This window comes from Diuraphis noxia, unplaced genomic scaffold (assembly GCF_037042655.1).
Source record: "Diuraphis noxia isolate RWA-SAM2 unplaced genomic scaffold, SU_Dnox_SAM2 contig0003, whole genome shotgun sequence".
In the NCBI taxonomy this organism is placed as follows: domain Eukaryota; kingdom Metazoa; phylum Arthropoda; class Insecta; order Hemiptera; family Aphididae; genus Diuraphis; species Diuraphis noxia.
In genome coordinates this window covers 46879284-46902115 of record NW_028301713.1, presented here as the reverse complement: position 1 = coordinate 46902115, position 22832 = coordinate 46879284, and the positions used below count along the sequence as shown (strand labels likewise).

At 28.6% G+C, this 22832-nt stretch overlaps 1 protein-coding gene across 3 annotated transcripts in view; it reads right to left on the bottom strand.

Annotated features, from left to right (window-relative positions):
• Nucleotides 1-22832, bottom strand: part of Tmc (Transmembrane channel-like) — a 77583-nt gene that overhangs the window by 31976 nt on the left and 22775 nt on the right. For all 3 annotated transcript variants that reach the window (XM_089225004.1, XM_089225002.1, XM_089225003.1), the window contains exons 2-11: nt 22226-22352; nt 21416-21596; nt 16187-16427; nt 15911-16099; nt 15582-15820; nt 15305-15496; nt 14874-15122; nt 9587-9656; nt 6099-7200; nt 5030-5190 (exon numbers count right to left, since the gene is read on the bottom strand). In XM_089225004.1, the coding sequence (XP_089081130.1) occupies nt 5030-5190; nt 6099-7200; nt 9587-9656; nt 14874-15122; nt 15305-15496; nt 15582-15820; nt 15911-16099; nt 16187-16427; nt 21416-21596; nt 22226-22352 (2751 nt within the window). The remainder of the gene's footprint in view (nt 1-5029; nt 5191-6098; nt 7201-9586; nt 9657-14873; nt 15123-15304; nt 15497-15581; nt 15821-15910; nt 16100-16186; nt 16428-21415; nt 21597-22225; nt 22353-22832) is intronic.

The window sequence follows — 22832 nt, the reverse complement described above, 5'->3', positions numbered from 1 at the left end:
TGTCATTTGGTATCACGGCGAAATACTTTACGTACCTACCTACATAGTTTTTACTATACTTGTGCACAATTCATGTATATTAAAACTAAAATACTTTACCTTCAACCAATGTTTAAGAAAAAAGAAACATATATCGCCACAAGTGCTATAAGCACAAAGGTGTTAAAATATTCATATTCAATTTGTGTCCAAGTCAACCCAATAAAAGTCGTCTTATGGAAAAGAGACTGATAAAAAAATAAATACACGTAGAATTTTTAAAATTCTAAGTGGAGCAAGAAATCTATTTGGATAAAATGAGTTTCGTTTTATTCTTAAGTGAATACTATTTGAGGTATCTAGTAAAAATCTCATCAAGTAACAACTTAAAAAAATGAAAATGAAAACAGTAGTGGTATATTTTCAGAGCCCAGAGCTATTTTTTCATATTTCCAAAGTTGTATTTAAAATTTAAATCTATAATCAAGCACATTTTTTGTACATTCTTACATTATCTTAATAGAACATCCAAACCTTGGATCATATAATATCTTTTCATTTAACTTAAATATGCTATTTAAAAAAAAAAAACAATGTAATTTTTTTAACATTAAGCTGGTGTTTATATATTTTTAAAGATTTAAATAAAATAAAATAATTATTATTATAACCATTAACACAAGCTCACGAGTCGCAACTTTAAAATAAAATACACAAAACCTAAGAACTTATCAATGTTTATAATTTAAATGTAAGTAACAATAACATATTAACATAAAATAGAGACATTGGTCAATGGCCAACATATTGATAAGTGGTAAATTAAGTTGTGTCTACTGTAGTATTTAAGTAGTTATTTTAATTTCACAATTGTAAATTAAGTTCTTTGATCTAAATAATAATATAATCTTCTAATTTGCCGGCGTTATCGTGAATTTCATTTATTGTTCCTGTATCTCGTGAAAGGAAGAATCGAAGCAGTCGCTTAATATGTTTTGTGATGGGGCACAAACTCACAGACCTGGCTATATTTTATCTTTTATTTATGGAATATCTTACCACTCTGCTCGTGACAATAAGGATTCTATTGAGTGATTAGCATGAAACAATTTCGAACTTACATTTGATCATAATAATAATATTAGGGTATTCAACGTTAGTAAGTAAGACAATCGGTTTTTAATTTATAAGTCTATATTTTTCTATAGTGATAATTATTTTATACCGTTATTACGGTCATAAATGTTATTTTTATACAAAAAAAATAAATGTTAGTTGTTATAAAATACTACGTTTTAAATTTCAAAAAATGTATGATATAATATAAGAGATATAAATTACGCGTGCATAATATAAAATTATAATCAGCTTATCTAAAATGTTTGATATATAGATATATCATATAGTATATACATTATACCTACATCATTTATAATATACTAACTCACTCAGCATTAGATGTTATTATTATTATTATTATTATTTTATCTCGGTATGCATTTCACGTGTTTCAAAATAAAATTATGGAATTCACAATATTTTGTTTAGAAACCATAAATCCTTTGGATACATGTCCAATTGTTAAGGTTTCGTCATTTCACTATCTCGTGTCCCACCCAGGTCACGTGTGATATGTATATACGTACAAACGTTCAGTTTATCTGAAACTTTATTATAACCGACCCCGTAAATTTACTCATAATTTTAAGCTTAAAAAATCTATAAATTCATCGGTCGTATAGTATCACTTCGTTCCTAATGTAATCTAATATATTATATACTATCTAATCAATATTTAATCAGTACCACGTCGTATTATTTTTTTTAGTTTCACATATTTTATCATAGACTTTGAGTTATATTAGATTTGTTTTTATAACACATTTAATATTTACAATGAATATAATGAATAGTACATAAAATGTATAAATAGAAACATAATATTCAAACTTCCATGTGACGTTATAATAATCAAATATAGAAGATACAAGGAGCCTCATATATAGCTTAATAAACTGGAAAAAATATAAAATAATTAAACTGAAACTATTCTATGTATTGAGAACCTTATATTTTGCAAATTAGATTTAAAATACTAAAAAACTTATTTTATTATTTTAACAAACATTTTATTTAACAGTGAAAAATGTTCTGCATATTATATCTAAATTATTGAAATGTGCAATAATTAGATAAAACTATATTTACATACATACTATATTTTTAGAGTACAGTGCACTTAATATGTTTTCATATTTTGTGAACCTTTCTCATAACATGTATTCTAAAATATCGGTTATGGTTTTATGAACACAAATATGCAGTATCTATATAATACGTCAATAACGATTTGACGTAAATACTTATTGAATATTATTAGTTAACTTCGTGGATATCCAATTTTATAGTTGAGTTATAGTCCAATTCACTAAAACTACAGGATAAGAGCTGTCTATTATAACTCCATTTCCAATAATTACTATTCAAATAAGTTTCAGTGCAATTAATATTATGAAGATCGTATTATTATTAACGGCCCTTTGACGACACTTAATTTTATTCAAATGCATTATTATAAATCGAAGTATATGAACTGATGCTGTTTTGATATTATTATATAAGCTTTGTACTATATACATTTAACTATATAAGTAGGTACTTCATTATGTGTATAACATAAGCGTAAATACAGTTTTCAATTTAAAGGGAGCTTGAAAATTACCCATAACAAATTCTTAAAAAAATTTCAGGATTTTTGTAAAATATAGGTTATTCAAAGTTTAAGAGGGGCTTAACCGTTAACTTTATAAGTGTATAACATACCATGTGTCAACAAAAACAGGGTAAGCTCTATAACTCCATTATTTTTACTACCCAGTAGTCTGCAATAGATACCCTATGGCCTATATAAGCCTATTCATATTTTTTAATTCTGTTAGCAGGAAATGAGACTTAACTATTGGTTCATAAATCCAAATGACTTACAATTGTGTAAATTTTGTTATTTACTACGAATTTTTTCAAAAACTTTATTTTATAGGTGTACCCTATTTTTCGTTTTAATGTGGATCATAATTTTATTTTAATTGTTTAATAATAATTTTATAATATAACTGAATTTTTTCTGATAGTTTATTATTTTATTTTCATCTAAATTTACAATAAAATAAAAATATGATATGTTTGTTAATTTAACATCAATAGACGGTTATTGACTAAGTATTATAGGTTTTGGTTTTACAACTATGTAACATATTTTCAAGCTTAAACTATTGCTCTTCATGGTATAACATATACCACACAATTAATCACAAAGCGATGAAATATCTAGTGCATATGCTAGGTATGCAAATAATTATCTGTGTTTACTCGATGTAACACACCGACGGGCATTAGTCTTTATTCACACCCGGAGTTAAATAAACGCGAATACTGTAAGTCTGTAAACGATGATAGAATAATATATATGTATACCCTAGTAAAATAGCTTGATATATATCAAAATTCGTAATGTAAATATTATTATTGAGTACTATATTTCATATGACACATATTATTATATAGTTACCGTTCAATATACCTTCAAACAGATGTACCGTCAATTGCACATGACAATAATTAAAGGCATACAACATCTTGTATAGGTGTGCGTCAAATTAGCACATACGATATTTTAGCACGTGAAAATTCAGCGCAACAAATTTATAGTTACAGGTGAAATTTTAAACATACGAATTCATTTAAAACGTCAAAAATAATCTAGTTCAAAAATACCGATCCTTGATTATTATTTATTAGCTTGAAAAACGTTAAAATTAAAGAATAGAAATGAGAACTGGGTATATGAATTATATATTAATGAATCTGTGCAGCCAACTGTATCAAACGAGAAAATAAGTAATTGAAGAAAAATTTGTAACAACGAAAACATCACAAGATACTTGTGACAAGACAGGCGAAACAAATAAAAACAAATTTGAAATGCAAAAAGTCGAATCTAATGTCCGTGAAAGATTTCTCCTTTGAAAAACTAATTTCTCTTAGATTTAAATTAACAGTCAAACAGACAGAACAATAATCTTAGATAATCAGGGATGGTATTTTTTTAATGTAGTTACAAATTAGCGTTAGTTTTTTTGTTATTGTTGAAGATATAATATAATATAATATTTCATTAAAATTTTTATAAAATTTTTAAATGATAAGTATTTTATTTTTTATTTTCTAAATGTATTATACATATTTGAATATTCTATAATATTACAAGTACTCCAGTATTGTTGCAACTATTATTAAAAAATAAAATAAAATAAAATTTGTTCAACATACATTTATTTTGTAGTGTCGTAGTTGTTATTTTTCGTGGTGTTAATTTTTGAATGAATATAGAATTTTTATTAAATTAATAGTCTAAACTATTAACACCAATGAATGGATGTAAGTTTTTTTTCCATAAATACATGCAATCAAACGATATTCAACACTGGACTGTAGCAAGAGTAACTAGAGAAGTGATGAAAAAATATACTAGTAATCTAATTACTAGATACTTGCTTTTAAAAACTATGTGTTTTAAATTTTTACTTAGTGAAAACTAAATTATTTTACTACTACGATGAATACCTAAAGTATTAATTAATAATAGATTATAATATAATACAATAAACAATTAATAAATACAAATTTAATGATTTTCAAAATATGGAAAAACTAAAAAAAGAAAATTTTGGGAGACTATTCTAGGGAAATCAACTCACTAACAGTGTTACCTAGTTCATCATTTAGAATATTATTGATAGACACACGATTGTTCGTATATTATATTAGATAGAAAACAAGCTCTTTAGTTTTCAGAGTATTACTAAGTCTTAATATATACTTGTCAACTACAATAATTAAAAAGCAGAATGCATTCAAATATCTAGTCTGAAATAGAACATACTAGTATTTTATCAAAAAATAATGTAAGAACTAAATAACAGATGTACTAGAATTATCTCGAATGGCTTAACAAACAACAATTCCTGATACGATTATATTATATGCTCACCAAATCCATGACTGTAAGTTTTACCAACTCTTGTCCAAACATTGTCTCCCAACACAACTTCCGCAATCGTCGCCTGATTTGGAGATTCAAACAAGTGGCACGAAGTGATAAATCTTCTCTAGGCGCGTCTTCGTGTTCCGTTGTTGTCGCGTACGCTTCGCCTATACAACAACCATAGCTGGTTATTTTATGTAACAATTACAATTCATTTATTACTTATTATTTTTAACTCGTTAGTAATAAAGTACAATTAAACGCTAAAAATGTATTTGATATTACCTCGAATTTTAAATATGATCATTAAATAAAATGAGTTTTTTAATATTATTTTATAATTTTATATTCATACTGGTATTACATTCATAGATTTAAATCGATGATGTATATTATAATTAAAGTGTATTATAGATATTATTACAAATCCGTATAATTATAAGAAAGAAATGAAAATCATTACACATTTGGTATAAAAAGCTCTTTGTACTCACATTATCTCTTGACGTCTAAATCTAAAATATTACATTATTTCAAAAAACAGCTTAGAATCACTTTAGATATATAGATAACATTTATTTGTTAGGAGTTAACATAAATATATATATATATATATACCTATTCTATACAGGAAGTTATTTTAAGTTGTTCAATTCTATACGTGGAACTAAAGTAATCATTTGAATATTTATACATTCATTGATGTATAGGGTATAGGTACGTAACTTTTTTTTTAATGTTAAAATTTGTATTAATTGATTAATTTGTTTCACTAGTGATTATAACATCTTATGTGGATATAAATTATTACTCCGTACTCGTATGAATTATTTATAACCGTTATATAATGTGTATAATTAATGCGTATTGCATACTATGTACAATGTATGTGCGTATCAACGTAACTATAATATGTTAGATGTTTGATTAAATTACTGTCCTTGGCAGAAATGTAATAGTCTCTATAGAATTCCAGGGCACAAATTGACATCGACCACAACTACATATACGTTGTGCTAGCTAGTATATATACAGTACACGTATATGTATATGAGTATACACTTTGGTTATTTACTCGATTCCTCACTAAATCCTTGAAAACCACTGGGCACCTCAGTTACATTTGTAACTGGTGATGGAGGCGAACAAACTATTTGAAAGCAATGAGTCCCGTTGAAAATTAAATCCGACATCCGTTTTACGATTCTCCTCTCTTTAGACGACGCGATCTTCTCGTCCATCTGCCAAAACTGCAGATTGTCATACGAAGTCGTACTATACGGTTCATCGTTATCATCAATTGTGATTGTAGGTTGATCGATCGTCGTGTTTGCCCTCAACACAACTGTGTTCAGACTTTCCATCGATTCAGTGACCACACTCGTCGTTGACTCTACGAACTCGTTCAGCATCGTCTCACCTAATGCACTTTCTGTCGTACTTGATGACGATTCGGGGGTGGTCGAATCAAAGCCAAATGAAACGTCCGTCGAACTCGTAGTTGTTGACTCAGTAGTGACAAGATCCATGGTTGAGTTCTCCGTCATCGAAACGGTTATGACTAGACCCACAGTTGAATTCTCTATAATTTCGTCATAACTGTGAGTATAACTGACGTCAGGTTCTGTGGTGGTGTCTTCAGACGAAGACGTCTCGTCGTTGTGTACGACCTCGGCAAATATTCGTACATTATCGATGGTCTTGAAAATCGTTTCAGTTGTACTTTCAGTCCATCTGGTTTCGTTACGATTCGCACTGAAAATACCAGTAGTTGGGGGACTGACCTCCGAATTGCGACTGAAGTCTGAACTGTGACCAAAATCCACTACCGAAGGCAAGTTAGCCACAGTGGTAATCAATTGTAGTGCAGGTGTGGTCGATGAGGAGACGAGTTTGTCAACTATCTGTGGACGCACGTCGGCTGGAACATTTTGGGCAGCTGGCAATGAGAACGGACATTCTATTTGTTGTCGGAAGCAATTCGGTTGGGTATCGATCGTATTGGTAACGGGCAACTGAAGTTTCGTCGTGTTCGACAAGGTCGAATTCATAAACGCTAACGCAACCAACACTGAGGTAGTCGACGTCGTTTTCAACAAAGATGTTGTGGTGGCCATGGTGGCCGCAGAGGCCGTGATATTGGATACATTAGATTTCAACACCAATAGCTCCTTTGTCTGCAACACGTAAACGGTAGTTAAATAATAAGGTCGTCTCTAAATGTAAATATGAATTAGTACAATACGTATAATATTATATATTTGATTTAATATCATAAAGAATGTATTTTTCTTTAATCATTATTTATTGTAAATTTTAAATAACACAATAAAAAAATGTTCCGGGATGAAACAAGTTAGGGAGTTTACTCTGCGAAATTTCTAGCTTTTAAGTCGTGTATTTTAGCATTATACTAAAATTCCACACATTTTAACAAACTGTATACTTTTGTAATTTTTTATTTATTTTTTTTTTTTTGGCTTGTATAGTTGTATAAATATATGAATACGTAATCTATATTAAATACTCATATATTTTTAATAATGACCATTGGCCAGCATGAATTTACTTTAAATAGAACCATTATTAAACTATAAATTTGTTCAACTGTAAGTAGTAATATAGTCAAATATACAATTAAAATATTTATTAAACTGTCTAATTAATATTATTTGAATAAAAAGGTTTAATAGTTAAAAAAATCATTATAATTTATTGAAAATTATTAGTTCCTCGTTACGTTAATTAATAACAACGTAGATAAATAATTTTAAATCTATAGCTAGGTAGATATAATAGGTATAAACTATTTTAGATTTTCAGGATTGAACTTGATACATTTGGGGTTCACCTGGTTTACAGAGTGTTGTATCTCTTTTGGTCGTAACTGTGGTCCTAAAATTAAAGATGAGTTTATTGTTATTTCGTAGTATGTATGCTCTTTTAGTAGAATGCATTGTATTTAATATTTACTGCCCCCCGTGATAAATTTTAATTGTGTTTTATTTGTAATTCCGTTTAAATGTTTGTGTTTTCATTAGGCACGCACATAATATAATAATAAATTACTTTTGGTCAAGCATTTTTTTGAAAGTTTGAACACTAAAAAACAGCCTATTAACATTAAAATAAATGCAGGAACGAGGTGTAATGAACGATTCATATGTGAAATTTGTACTTTGAAAAAAGATACATTTAATATTTTAATGATTGAATATTCATGAATTTTAGTTTTTATAAAAAGTTCTAACTTCTTAATTATTAATATTACAAGTATTAGTTCACCTAGTTCTCGTAATATACTCGTATATTTTTTAATTTTCATTAAAATAAGGCTTTTTTCCTTTTTTATGACTATTGAGTATAAGTTCAATAAAATGTTGTTTTTAATAAGAATAATATAATATGATACATTTATTTCAGATCCGGTAAACGTGTTAACTTTACTCAAGTAATTTATGTGTAATTGTATTTAATTATTTAGTGTATCAAGATAGACTAGGTAACATTAAGGCAAAAAAAATTATATTTAGAGCATATTTTAATAAATTCGTCTCATATTCTTAAAGGTACATTTTAAACGAATATTTATTATGTTAATCGAACTATTAAATTTAATATTTGTGTATGTTTGTTAAAAAAACACTTTGTCATATGACAAACATAATATGTTTATTATACTTTATACAATTGGAGTATTATCTATAATATATGTTTACTATATATAATGCTCTTTTAAAAAAATCGACTATGGACATATGGGTGGGTGAGAAGAGAATGAAAAATTATACTGACATATACTTAATAAAATATAGAGGCCCAACAAAGTATAAGTGTGCGAGGCATACCATCTCACTACTCGATCTATACCTCATCCAAATTCCGCAATATTATATTATTTATTATTGCCTTTATGATAATTGTATATTTTAAAGCAATTTCATTATAAACTGTTTCATTCATAAACCTACTTATGATTTAATAAAACGAGTATTCATAGAACTCGAGAAAAAAATAATTCATTGATAGCCGATAGGATACATTAGATACATAGAAAAAATAATTGTTTAATTAACTGTGTACTAAAGTATAAAGTTTATAACATGTAAATTTATAAATTATATAATTACAAAATTTAACATTTTTACCGTAGTTAAAATTGTAATTGTTATTAAGAAAATTGTTTCAATGAAAACTATGTTTTTGATATAGGTAATTAAATTTTGTGGTAAATGCGTTACCATAAATGCTGCCCTTTAATATCAAATATTATTCCTTTGAAGGCGGTAAAAAATGCGCTACAAAGAAAATCTTATTTTCTTATGTAAAAAAGTAAATCTAATTTTTTTTTTTTGTAGGTAGATAGGTAGGTATAGGTAACCTACAGACAATTTCACAGAGATAAAATATAATAATAATTTGAATATATTAACCCAATACGATTGACAATTAACCGTATGCAAATGGTATTCATTATTCAATCGTCACTGTATATTATATAACATACATATAAATTCCGGTCACAACGAATAATTAACATATTAGGGGTTAATGTATACTTACCATGTCGTTGATTTTCACAAATAATGCGAATGTCAGTGTGTAAAGATTTAACAAGTTCAGCGCCATAATCCTAAAACAGAACAAACGAGGCTTCAGTTTATAGGAACATACTTTCTGAATAAAACGTGTATTTTCCCCTCCAAACTAGTAACTACACATATCATTATTCAGAATGACAACAATAATGTGTATAACGTATAAGTCTTAATCAGTTGATTTATTAAACTTTAAACTTGATTGTGAGAAAATCAAAGCTAAAACAGCATATAAACCCTAAAATTTGCTTCGGGCGTATTGAAAGAATTCGATTAAGTTATAACAATCCGGAACAAATTAAAACAAGAAATTATACGTCAATATAAATTTGATGTTTATTCGGATGAAAGAAGAGTTTATTATCGTCCTATATTATTCATCATCGTCTGGCAAGACGTGCCAAAAATCATTAGTTTTACCATAGGTTTAATTGTTGTGAAATGTTATGAGGGTAAAATTAGATTAAAATCTACGATACAACGTATAAGTTAGTAAAGTGTTTTAGAATATAATATAATTTAGTTAAAAGTGCTTTTCTAGTCTAAGTATATATTATTTTTTAAATATATAAGTATTCTGATTAACTATTAAGGTACTTAGGTAACGAATTCTAATTTCTTGGTAACAAACTATTACAAATTATTTCTAACACTTTGTTATTACCTACCTACTTATTACAGTGTGTTTACGATATGGAGTAGGTATCACTTAATATTTTAACTGGATGATTATGTTAGACATGTTAACAAACTCGAATCAGAAACAGCGACTGATGCTTGTAGCCATCAATTTTCGAAATAATAATATATACGTGGTACAAATGTACAATACATAATACCATAACATTCTGGTTCTCGTCGGAAGGGTCGGCACTACCTTTTGCGAGACCCAAGGCAAAACTTATTCAACCAATCACCTATAGTCTATATGATTTCCATATAAAATATTTTTCAATTTAAATTTTAAGCGCAAGGCCCTGAACAAATAACCAACGTTTCCCCCTCCTCCCTTAACGTGGTTCTTCCCGCCGATCACGTAGAATCGTTAGTACTCAAAATTATGAAATTACGTTCATGTAATAAGCATATTAATAAATTTAAAATTAATATGTCATATACTTTATAAATAAATATATAAACTTTCAAACTTGATCTAACAACAAAAATAACAACGATAAAACTATCAAAATTAATCTTTAGTTGGTATTACTCACTCATCTTTATATGAATAAAAATAGAAGCTATATAACATCTTAATCAAATAAAAAAAAATAGTCGCACAAACAAGAATGATTGAACTACTCATTGTATTAGTTTGGTTACCTAATAATTAACATAATATATAAAGAAAAAATGAGTATTTTGTATCTAGTTATAGTTTAATTATTTTTAATTATATATAAGCATTAAATAAGTTAGTTTTTAGTTGGAGTTACTAGTATAATTTGACTATAGGTATAAGTTTATACAGATAATCATAGTATTATACTAATTATATGAGTTTTAAAAACTAAATTTAAGGATAATCCTATATTTTTAGTAGAATTACTAAATTGTTTATTCGTCATTTCTCATAAAATAATTTAAATCGTTACAAGTGTGTTATATCTACTATATTGCTATACGAATAAATAATACATATTGGTTATGGTGGCGTCGCCATAGTTATACACAATTCCCTTTAATCCAAACTGATCCCTATTGAAATCGCTACTAGAAACAGATACATTAGTCATAAAATTGACATCATAGGCGTCAAGATTCTCTCAGTGGACTCATCTTCTCCCCTAAAAGTTTGGTCTTGCTATATCCCCAGTAGTTCTAACATTCCTACCAACTTGTGGCTGGACGTATACAACCTGGTCTCCCATAACACACTATTTGGACATTCGGTGGTGATAACTATTTAACGTTTATATGAGCATTGTTGATAAGTATCTCTCATCACTCGATCATAATTAATGCCTTATTTATAATGATGATCTAGTTATTTTCTCTTTAAATAAGTCCCTCAATATTTCCATCGATATCATCAATTCTGCCTTGAAAGATGTAAGGACTATCCTAATTAAATTGTCATTTGAAGTTGCTCCTGAAAAATGCAAATCTGTTATATTCACTCACCGCAGATACTTAAACCATCTTAATATATATTTTGATAACAATATTATACCTTTTGTTCCTAACATCACTTAATTAGGCATCATCCTTGATCCCAAACTTCGTTAGTTATCACATATTACTTCACTCACAGCATTCGCTTCTTGTTGGTCTAACTTCCTCAGATCAATAACTGATACTTGGTGGGGCTCTCATCCCTCATGTTTAATTTCCATTTACTTAAATCTTTATCTCATAAAAATCATTCAATTTTTGACATTTTTTATTCAATGTATCTCAATTGGCTCTATGTCTCCAAATCCATTCCAGTCTTATCTATTATCACAAATGCTGTTTCGTGATTTCACCAATTCAGCATCAACTTAGTTAAACTTCCTCTTTATGACTCTTTACTATGGAGTATAGTCATATTCAACTGGGTCATCAGTTTTCTGACCTTTCCTCTAACGACTAATCAATGTCTTATTCCATGGTCAATGCAGCTTTTTCAAACTATCTAAATATAAACTTTCCTGACTTTATTATTAATTATACTGCTGGTTCAGAATCACCTCTTTCTGCTGACTATGCAATTTACATTCCAGAATTACATATATCTTTCACAAACAACCTCCCACCATCGTCTTCAACTTTCTCAGCTAAGTTCTATACCATCATTGAAGCTCTGACATTAATTCTAAGCTTCGCCCTGAATAAATATTTAATAGCCACTGACTCTATGTCTTGCCTACAAGCTTTAGTTTCCAACCCTTTCAACTCTCACCTTTTCCCTCTTGTTCTTCGTATTAAATCTCTTGTTTTCAACCTCAATCAATTAAATTACATTGTTCACTTCCTTTTGATTCCCAGTCACATTGGAATGCGTGGAACGAGATCGCCGATAATTTGGCTAAATCCACCTTCCGTCTAAACTGTCCTTCTACATATCTACCACAATCTGACTTAATTCCATTTTTAAAACGCTACCTATCATCTAGTTTATGGTCTTCCTATTGGTATAACTTACCGACTGAGTTCGCTTCGAGATATAGATATACAAACACCTGACATCATTAAAAAAACTTGGTTTAACAACCTTAAGTTACAAAGATCACATATAGTCCAATTTAATCGTTTACGTATAGGATATTCCTTATTACCTAGTTACTCTTTCAAACTTGGACTAAATTACTTTGTACACTTCATTCATATGAGTGTATCTGTGACCTCCCTCATATTTTTTTTAAGTGTCCTGCCCTCCGGCTTAAACGACAAATTCTATTAAACACTCTTAAATCCCTTAATATTCCTCTCAATCTTTACTCCGTCTTAAATACCAAATCTGAATCAGCTATTAATAAAATGATAATCACCTTTATACGGAAGGCTACAGGCTTCATAATATAAAACAATATAGTATATAAGTATTAATCTGTATTAATCTTAACTTCGTACTGTTTTTTTTTTTTTTTTTTGTACTATGTAACTATAGTTTTATACTATCTGCTTTAAAAATTAAAAATTAAAAAAAAAAAATAATAATAATACATTTATAAATAAAAATTTTGGACTAAAAAAAATATTTACATACGTTTTAATTAATAAATTATAATATAAATGTACATAAAAATATTATATTTATAAAAAATAAATAAAACAATTTATCTATTATACAGAGAATAGATCGCTGTATGAAAATACTTTTAACAAATACTATGTGATTAATGTAAAATGTGAATTACGATAATATACAAAAAACATTTAACACTCGTTAACTAGATTAGTTGTTGGAATGAAACCAGTGCAATTATCAAAATTTACATTGCTAATAGATGTACACTGTGCATATTCTTTTACACGTGTCCATATAGTAAACTATATACTGATATTATGCATGGGATTCTAAGATCGTGAGCATAAACTGCACGTTTTAGCACTAAAAGTATTCAAAAATATTTCAACTTTCACACTTTACTTGAATAAATATTACCTAATTGAATATTTCCTTTCAATAATAAAGTTTTAAACAAAATATTTAAAAATGTGAAATATTGAATAATGTATATTTTAATTTTCAAATTACCGTAATATGAATATAATATAGATTATTTAAAAATTTATTATATGATTAAATTAAATTAATTTAAAAAAGGAGAAACCATTGCTCGTCCCTAGAAATTTTGTAACAATTACCCTACATTGCTTATAAAATAAAAATCTGTTCAATATAAAAAAAGCATTAACAATAATGTTCTACACGCATTTAACAGTTTTCGATAAGAAGTACGAGCAAATAAAAACCTAAAACGATCATTACCATAAGAGAAACAAAAATGAGCAACTAGAATCACAACTATATGCCAAGATGGCTTTTCAAACCATTTTCTCGTTATTTTCATTCTGAATACAAAACAATGTACCGTTTGAGTTTATAATAGTCGCTATTGTTGTAATAAAAACAAAAATATTAGCACGATATACTTTTCGATTAGGTAGGATTGACTTTTTTATAATTTGTATTTTAAGTTCTATTATGTTATCTGATTATAATATTCTGTATATTAGACGATCATTAAATGTATTATTTTTTCAATATAACTGGTTTATAACTTAATGTTATTTAATCGGTCATAAAATTCATATGCAATTATCGAATAATAATTATGTGTTATAACTTATAAGTAATAATCTTCTACTTCTTCTCAGCTTACCGGTCCGTTGAGGGCCATTTCTGCCTTCAAGAGGTCTCGCCATCTATCTCTGTTGTACGCCAGATCAAAAGTTATATTTTGGCCTATCTCTTTCAGGTCTCTGGTAATCACATCTATCCATCGGGTTCTTGGTCTCCCTAAGGACCTTGTTTTGTTACTTTAAATTTAATACACCCATTATTCAAACAAAGTAGAGTTATCTACTCAATGACGAGAAGCACTTAAAATCTACCATATCGTGGAGCAACTTTTGTGCTTTTTATTTTTGTTACCTGTATCTAGAACATTCTGAATTTATGTGGTTAACTATATGTAAACATTACTATGTTAAGCATGTATTATGTTATTATTTTTCAACTGATATTTTGATTAAATATAAATTTCGTTCGCAGACCCTGAGCCCCATAGATATGAAGTTTATTTGGTGTTTATAATAAGTACCTGGCCAATTGTATACGAAGCGTTGTTCTTGGGTGGTAACTCTCCAACACGCCCAGCACTTCAAAAACAATGGGAAAGAACGTACCAATGAGCGTCATGACAACTGTGATTTCGTATTTTCTCCATAATGTAGATTCGGCCTCTGGTTCTGTGGATCTACCTACCACAACAATCACAGCATAAACTGAACTTCCCAGCATCCATACCATATTCAGATTTGCAAATATCCTCAAAGTCACCACTTTCCAACTGCGAAGCGGGTGAGAAAAAAAAATAATATTCCAATTACACTGGGTGAAAAAAGCGAAAACATTAACTTAAACATTAATAACTAAATATAACTACCCCTTCCCACAAAACTTAATTTTAATTTAATAACTGCTTGATCACAAATTTGAATAGAAGCGATATTCGGGTGGATATTTTATTACTTTTGTTTGTCTTTCATTCTTTCAGCTTCTTCAAGCAATGCCTCTTTAAAACCGAGTATAATCGACGATGTACGATTGTGAGCGGTTTCTTCGTTTCCGATCATATAATCCCAACCGGTGAACAGTTTCCACGTAAATATGCACTCGTCGTCTTTTTCGGATAGTTTGCTCAGACGGGAGTTTGCGGCCATTCTGTGTAATAATTGATACAACGAACAGACAAATGCACATTAAAACAACTATTATTATTGATCGGATATCCAGGTAGTATAAATACTTTCGAAGCGTAGCCACGAAACTGTAAATGTAAACAACGAGCCCCGTGATAAAGTAGGCCGTGGGTAGCCGGTATCCAGTGTCTGAACTTTGTCGATTCGAATAGTAGCCGTAAAACATGGGTGAATGCTGTAGGACCCCCTCAAAGTTCAATAAAGTCATTAACTCCATAGAAGTGGCCTGTTCCTCAGGCAACAGTGTCTTGCGCTCCCCAGTGTCTGCCTTGTTGGTCGTTAAAATCTATGAAACCATAACGGTTTATTATTAACATGTGCACTTTGTATTATTCTAAGTACATAAGATGATTGTATATATAATCGTTATTAGTACTTCGGGAATGACGACGAAGGCTGCTAACAACACAGATATGACAAAGTTCACCCAGAACAACCAGCGGAGGAATGTAAAGTACGAAGCGACTACCGTGCCGAATTGAGATTCAATTTCTTTAATCGTTAGTTCCCATGGAATTATTTGACTTATGAAATTTGCCATCTCTCGTTTACTGTGCTGCCATTGCTATATTTTCACAGCGAACCGTTTCCGTATTTTATTAACACCCAAGTATTAACAATATTACTATTATATTATATTATATCGAATTACTTTGACTAGGACTATGTGAAACCGCGCCATAATATCTCTTGTACTTTTACTCATCGCCAAGCGTTCTTGCAGTTGACCCTCGTGCTTCTTCACGTACTCTTTGGCTTGTTGAACCAATTTCATCTTCCTCCGTATGGACCATGGTTGCTGACGTACGCTGCCTAACACCTCTTTGTGTAAACGGATATTTTCGAATATCTGCTCTTGAGAAATACCAGCCTCTTCGATATTAATCGCCGTACTGTAAACATAAAATTAGGCACTATTTAACTATCATATAATGTCCGATATTATAGGGTAAATAAATATGCGGGCTGAGAATGAAAAGGTTCTATGTCAGAATATCAAATTGTTCAGCAGAGCGATTTTTAACTTTGATACCCAATATCTTTTTTTCTGTTCATTTTATGAATACCACTATAATTTTAATAAATAAATTAATACATTTACTATCAGATACATTGTGAATATTAAGTATTGGACATCCGTACATTTTATAAAAACCAAAAACTGGGAAAAAAAGTGTATAAGAAGAAAAAAGTTCTCTGTATAGAACCTTTTCATTCTTCCAACTAAATGATATGTTATACATAGAACTTTTTTCTTTTTCTGTAGTGCTATACAATATTTTTCTTCTTGTCAGTATTACCGACACATGCAACATGAATAATTTTATTATAATAACATAATGTTCTTACATTATTTTAATGTTTAATCAAAAACAATAATTATTAACAATTTGAGCAAATAAATAAAACACATTAGGTATCACATCATCGTCTTGACAAAATATTAAAACAAAATAATAAACATAAATTGGCGGCAATTGAAATCGATAACAATATAGTAAATAGTTTTAAAATTCAAACTATAATAATATTATTAAATCTATAAATACCGGCTGGCTACTATTACAAAAATATTGTACGATATTATTGTAATTTTTGTTTTATCGTATCAACGACATCGTGTATTATTGATAGAACCTTTTAATACTAACCAACATTGAATAACATGACGATAGAACCTTTTCATACTTATGTAAACTTATCAGAATAACAAAGTTCTATCGAGCTAGAGCTATAATCACGATTCTGTAATTTTTCATGATATATAGAACCTTTTCATTTTCTATATCTCACTAAGTACTAATTGTAAAAACATCATTTTTGAATCAAAAGATGCACAATTGAAAACTAAACAAATAAATGCAAAAAACGATTTTTGAAAAAAGTGGACATAGAACCTTTTTATTTTCAGCCCGCTAAATTATATTATCGTTAAAATGCACAAATAGTTGATTCAAAATAATTTTAAATATACTTATGTTTCTGTAGAAAATATCATATCTTAAGTTTAATACCTATATTATAATACTAGCATATAAGATATACTTAACGTATTTCTACATTTTACACTCGAAACTTGGGTATAATTTTTACGATGTTAAAATTGAAGTAAAATGATTATAGCATGTATCTTCATACTCATAATGTAATATGCAGTCTTAGAAACCATAACATTTATATACAATTGTATTATTTATAACTGATTCTGACATCATAGGTAAAGAAAGTTAGAAATATGAAAGGGGATAAAGTATTCCCTGGGGCCTGGTGAGCTGAAACGAAACGACAATTGAATCTGTGAGGTAACGCTGAAGTTAACTATATGAGAACCGTACTTGTCAAAACAATTTCTGTATAAAACAAGAAAAAATCTCTAATATTTAAATAACTATATTTTCAAAATATTAATAACGGCTTAATTTGGATTTTATCATTTATTAAGCATTGGGATGAGCTTAATATTATTTGACCCCAGTTACTACCTACTGAAAATAATTCTATAATTAGGTAGGTACTAAAGAAGATTTGTTCAATTCGTATAAATTGAATTCCTTCTCTTTCCGAAATCAAATTAAATGAATATGAAGCAAAAGTTTTTAATTTAATTTTTAAATAAAAATCACTTTTATTGCATCAACGCTTCATTTAGTATAAATAAAATGTTCCTCTCGAGATATTTTCTATTTAAAAGACGAAAGTTAATTAGTACAGTACATGGATGAAGCTTTTGAAATTCAATTTAATATGACATTGGCACATTTCCACTAAACCAAAACCAAACTAACTAAAGAGTTTGATTAATTAATTTAACTATCTATTTTACTGCAGTATAGTTTAGATAATTTTTCCAAAAATATTATTAAAGCATTTCCTTGTATATACATATTCTCGTAATACCTATTTTGATGAATTTAAATATCTATACATACATATTTCTAAATATTTATAAAAATAATTAGAGTATATTATATTATGTCAAGATCTAAAATAAAAATATTTTTTTCATACATTTACTAGCTATATATTTTATAGTTAAGAAATATTTACTTTATTGAGAGATTTAATAATTATTTTTGATCTTAAATGAATCTCACTTTTCAGTTGTATGTAATATTTAAAGCACTAAATTTTGGTATTACTATATTAGCTTAATACACCAATTATCTAGAGTAATATTATGATACATTTAAATTACTAATACATTTTTACTGTCCGGATAAAATGAACAGAAAAATGCTGCGTGTATTTTGATACCTAGTCGACAAAATTAGTTACGCGATGACATTTTTCAAATCTAAAGACAAAAACCCTACAAGAGTGTATTCTCTCTTATTTTTAAGAACTTCGGTTGAACCATAACTGATGGAAATATTTTAACAGATTTCACGTTTCCGTCTTATGAACATGATAAATAAGTAAAAATTTTGAGGTGCTCATAAAAAGTTTCTACACTGATTTACACACAAAATATCAACAATACAGAAAATGTCAAACGATCAGATATCAATCCTATTTTCTGTTAACATTAATATTTCTGCAAGTTTTGATATTATATATATATTAATTTTCTATGTCATGTATACAAACATTAAATAGTTTAAACAGTTTTCCTTTTTTGAGGAAATTAAACATCTTTTCCAATAATGAACTGATTTCAGATAATATACATAATATATATTGCAGTTATAAATCGTTGATTGTCATTTTAGATTGTTTTTTCTTATCACTCTTAACATTATAAAAGCCAAATAATCATAGGTATTGCATTTAAATATATTTCAAACAATATATTACTCAAACCTTTTGAAAATATTTTAACTATTAAATTAAATAATTTTTATTTTCAGAAAGTAAACATCAAAGAGTAAGAGTATGAATAAACATAAAGTATATTATAGTCATAAATTAAATAGTAAAACTAAAAATAGTGAACATAATTTGCAGTGCCAAAATAAAATATTATTGATTTCAACTTATATACATTAGAGAAAAAAAGGTAGCAATATCATTACAACTATAAAATTACATTTTAGTTCTGAAAGAATATAATCGAAGAGAGCTTATTATAATTTTTTCTAGTTTATCAATTAAATCATGTTGACTGGTATCCAGGCATCTAAAATAGGTGCTTGATTTTTTTTTTTTGTGGGGGAAAAGTTTTATTAACCTTTGTATTTAATCATAATTAATTTTTTTATTTCTTTTTTTGTTATTAATTATTATCTACTACAATACAGCCTTTGAGAGAGAGCGATCGCTTCAACTGCACCCTAAATTTCATGCCCGTATTCTAAATAACTGTGCCAATTTTAATATAGATCTATCTAAAAAACAATGTAATTTTTTCATCAAAGAACGTTATTAAACTCCTTGTAACTTCATTTAATGGCATCCAAAACGCATGAACTTTTATAGATTGCCACAATTCGGGCATCAAAGTATATAATATCTGCAGAAATAATGATTCATAGGCGGGACCGTTAAGAAAAAGGGCAACGGGAGCATTTTAACCCAGGACCTATAATTAGAATATTTCTAGCGGACCCTCTTAAATCTTAATGTATAGTAATAAATAATAACGAGCTGTCGCTATTATTGAGCTACTTTTAGACTAAAGCCAAAAATGACCCTGTTAAAACTTTATACATAATAAAAATTATTTTCGATGCGTCTGCCACACATAGTATGTAATACTCCTATAATCTATATTACATTGTGACTCGATTGCAATAACGAGGTTCGATTCTCTATACGATATGCAAACAATATGTTTAGACAAAACCATGAATATTTATAATTATTATCTAGGGAAGTACTTCCTAACCTTTTATTTTATGAACGCACCCTAATTTAGATTCATAAAATTTGTGACACACTTAAACAATTAATGGGTTTTTGAACAAGTAACAGTTTTTTACATTGTAAATAAAACTATCTTCACAATTGTTTTTCTTATCTGTGATTTTTTTTTCATCATAATGCCATAACATCGTAATTATATCATATTATTATAGGTACCAATACTTCGAGCACTTTGAAAATAAATGACAAAAATATTGTTAGATACACGTTACGATAATACACAGCATTCTATAGTTTATCGTGACACATTGGTTGATAACCGCAGATCTAGGAATAAACTTTATTTTTTAGTATATTTGGTAATAAATTGGTAAGAAGTTATTGAAAATGTAATACAGCAAATAAGCCTGGTTGGTTAAGTAAGGTTTGGTAAATACATTTGCAAGAATTTTGTTTGTCATATCTTATTATGATAGTCGAAGCCTCAAAGAATCACACATTAATATTTCTTTGACTCCAAAAACTTTGGGACAGCACTGTTCCTAAATCGCGAATAACAGTCACTGATCTGAGTAAAATGCCACCTATGTTATAACTCGAATTAATTGATTTCCTGGATCGATGAAATTAAAGACATTATGATATATATACCATTTAAAACAAAGTAGATGGGTACTCAGAAAATCTATTTAACTCCTACTGGAGTGCGATAGCATCGTCATCTGATTTAAAATGTGCACAAATATTCATACCATTTACTCACTAATTTGTTTCTACACTTACAGAAAATTATACTATTTTAAACAACTTGCCAAGTCATTAATAAATACTAAAAGTAGAAGTTCTTGTCTCAAGTGGCACCCTTGAAAAATCTTGAAAGAATCTTTTATACAACTAAAAACAGAGTCTCTGAGTCTTACCAATTGATCCATACTATGTATGAGGATAATCAAGACAATGCATTTAATGATTCAACTTATAATTGTATCGCCTGTTCTACAGCATCAATTTAATGAATAATTATTATTTTAAGCTATTTAGTATAGTTATGTAGTTTGTATAAATGCGAGAAACTCACTCTCCAGAGCTAGTTGTAAAAGCTGACGATCTTCTTCGATCTGATATTAAACTGGCATCATCCGCTAGCATCGAAGACACGGGAGAAGACGATCTTCTTTGCTTTTGGTGTTTGCCTTTCCTAACACTAAGCCGCTTATGAAGTATCGCATTTACACTAGCTGAATAATCCTCATCGTTTTCTAAACAAAAGCCAATTAAGAAAACACATATTAAAAAAACATATATTTGCACTAAGCGTACAATTAAAATATCAAATTCTAGTAAAATTCAAGAAAATGGATTAATATTCTTTCATTTTAGAACGCAGATAATTAAAATGACATTGTCTAATTACTGCATGTTACATAATATCTATACTATGTTTGAATGTTTTATAATATTTATTAATATCATTACCTTGCTCTATGGTATAAACTATAAACAATCAATATAAATATTTCATGATAAAAGTCTGTGTCTCTATTTGTCTCGATCTTAATAATTATATCGTCTTACTGTATAGGTATGCTAGTAAATATATATAATATATGTTCATAAATAGATTGTTTTATTTAATCATAAAATAGTTCAAATATAATATTGTTATGTAATTTAAAAAAGTTAAAACGAATCATAAACAAAAATAAATATTTGGAGTAAATGTTCGATGTATTTTTTTTTTTTGTAATTTTATTATTTACATCAGCAGTTATAATATGGATCAAAGTACAGACCACTGGTTAAAATTTCTCAACGAATCGTTGTCTAATAATTCATATTGTCCATAGCATTTGACATTTGTATAAATCGTTGTGAATGAATAACGTACCGTCAGAATGCGCCCGGCTGGCTGAAAATCGAACCTTTTCCACTGAATGTCCTCTGCTAATACTCATGTCGTCGCCGAAAAACAATTCTGCTGTCGATGAATCACGGCGTCCCGGTAAAGTCAGCCCCTGTCATTTTCAACCATCACAGTCATAATAATCATAACATATAATATTATGTAGCCATATAGGTCATATTACTTCAAAGCGAACAACATCTTGAAATGTTTAGACATGGTATTATTATAATGTTTACTGTCACACACCGTGTGTGTGTGTGAGTGTGTAGATAACTTGTACATATGTGCAATATACATGTTATAATTATTATTAAATTTACAATACTTATAAGTTATAAGTTATGTAATAATATACATAATAGCGTACATGAAACATCGTTCGTCCGGGGGATGCCACGCGAGTCCGTTTTGGGTGAAATCGCGTGCAACGTCTCCCCGACATAGTACAATAATTGACGGTTGTTGTACCGCCATTAAGCAGATTAAACACCCCCTCACTGCAACCCACTACAGCCGAACATATACCTTCTCACAACCCGGAGAACCCCGCCGGCCGTCATCCGACCTCACCGCCGCTGCTGCCAGAGTT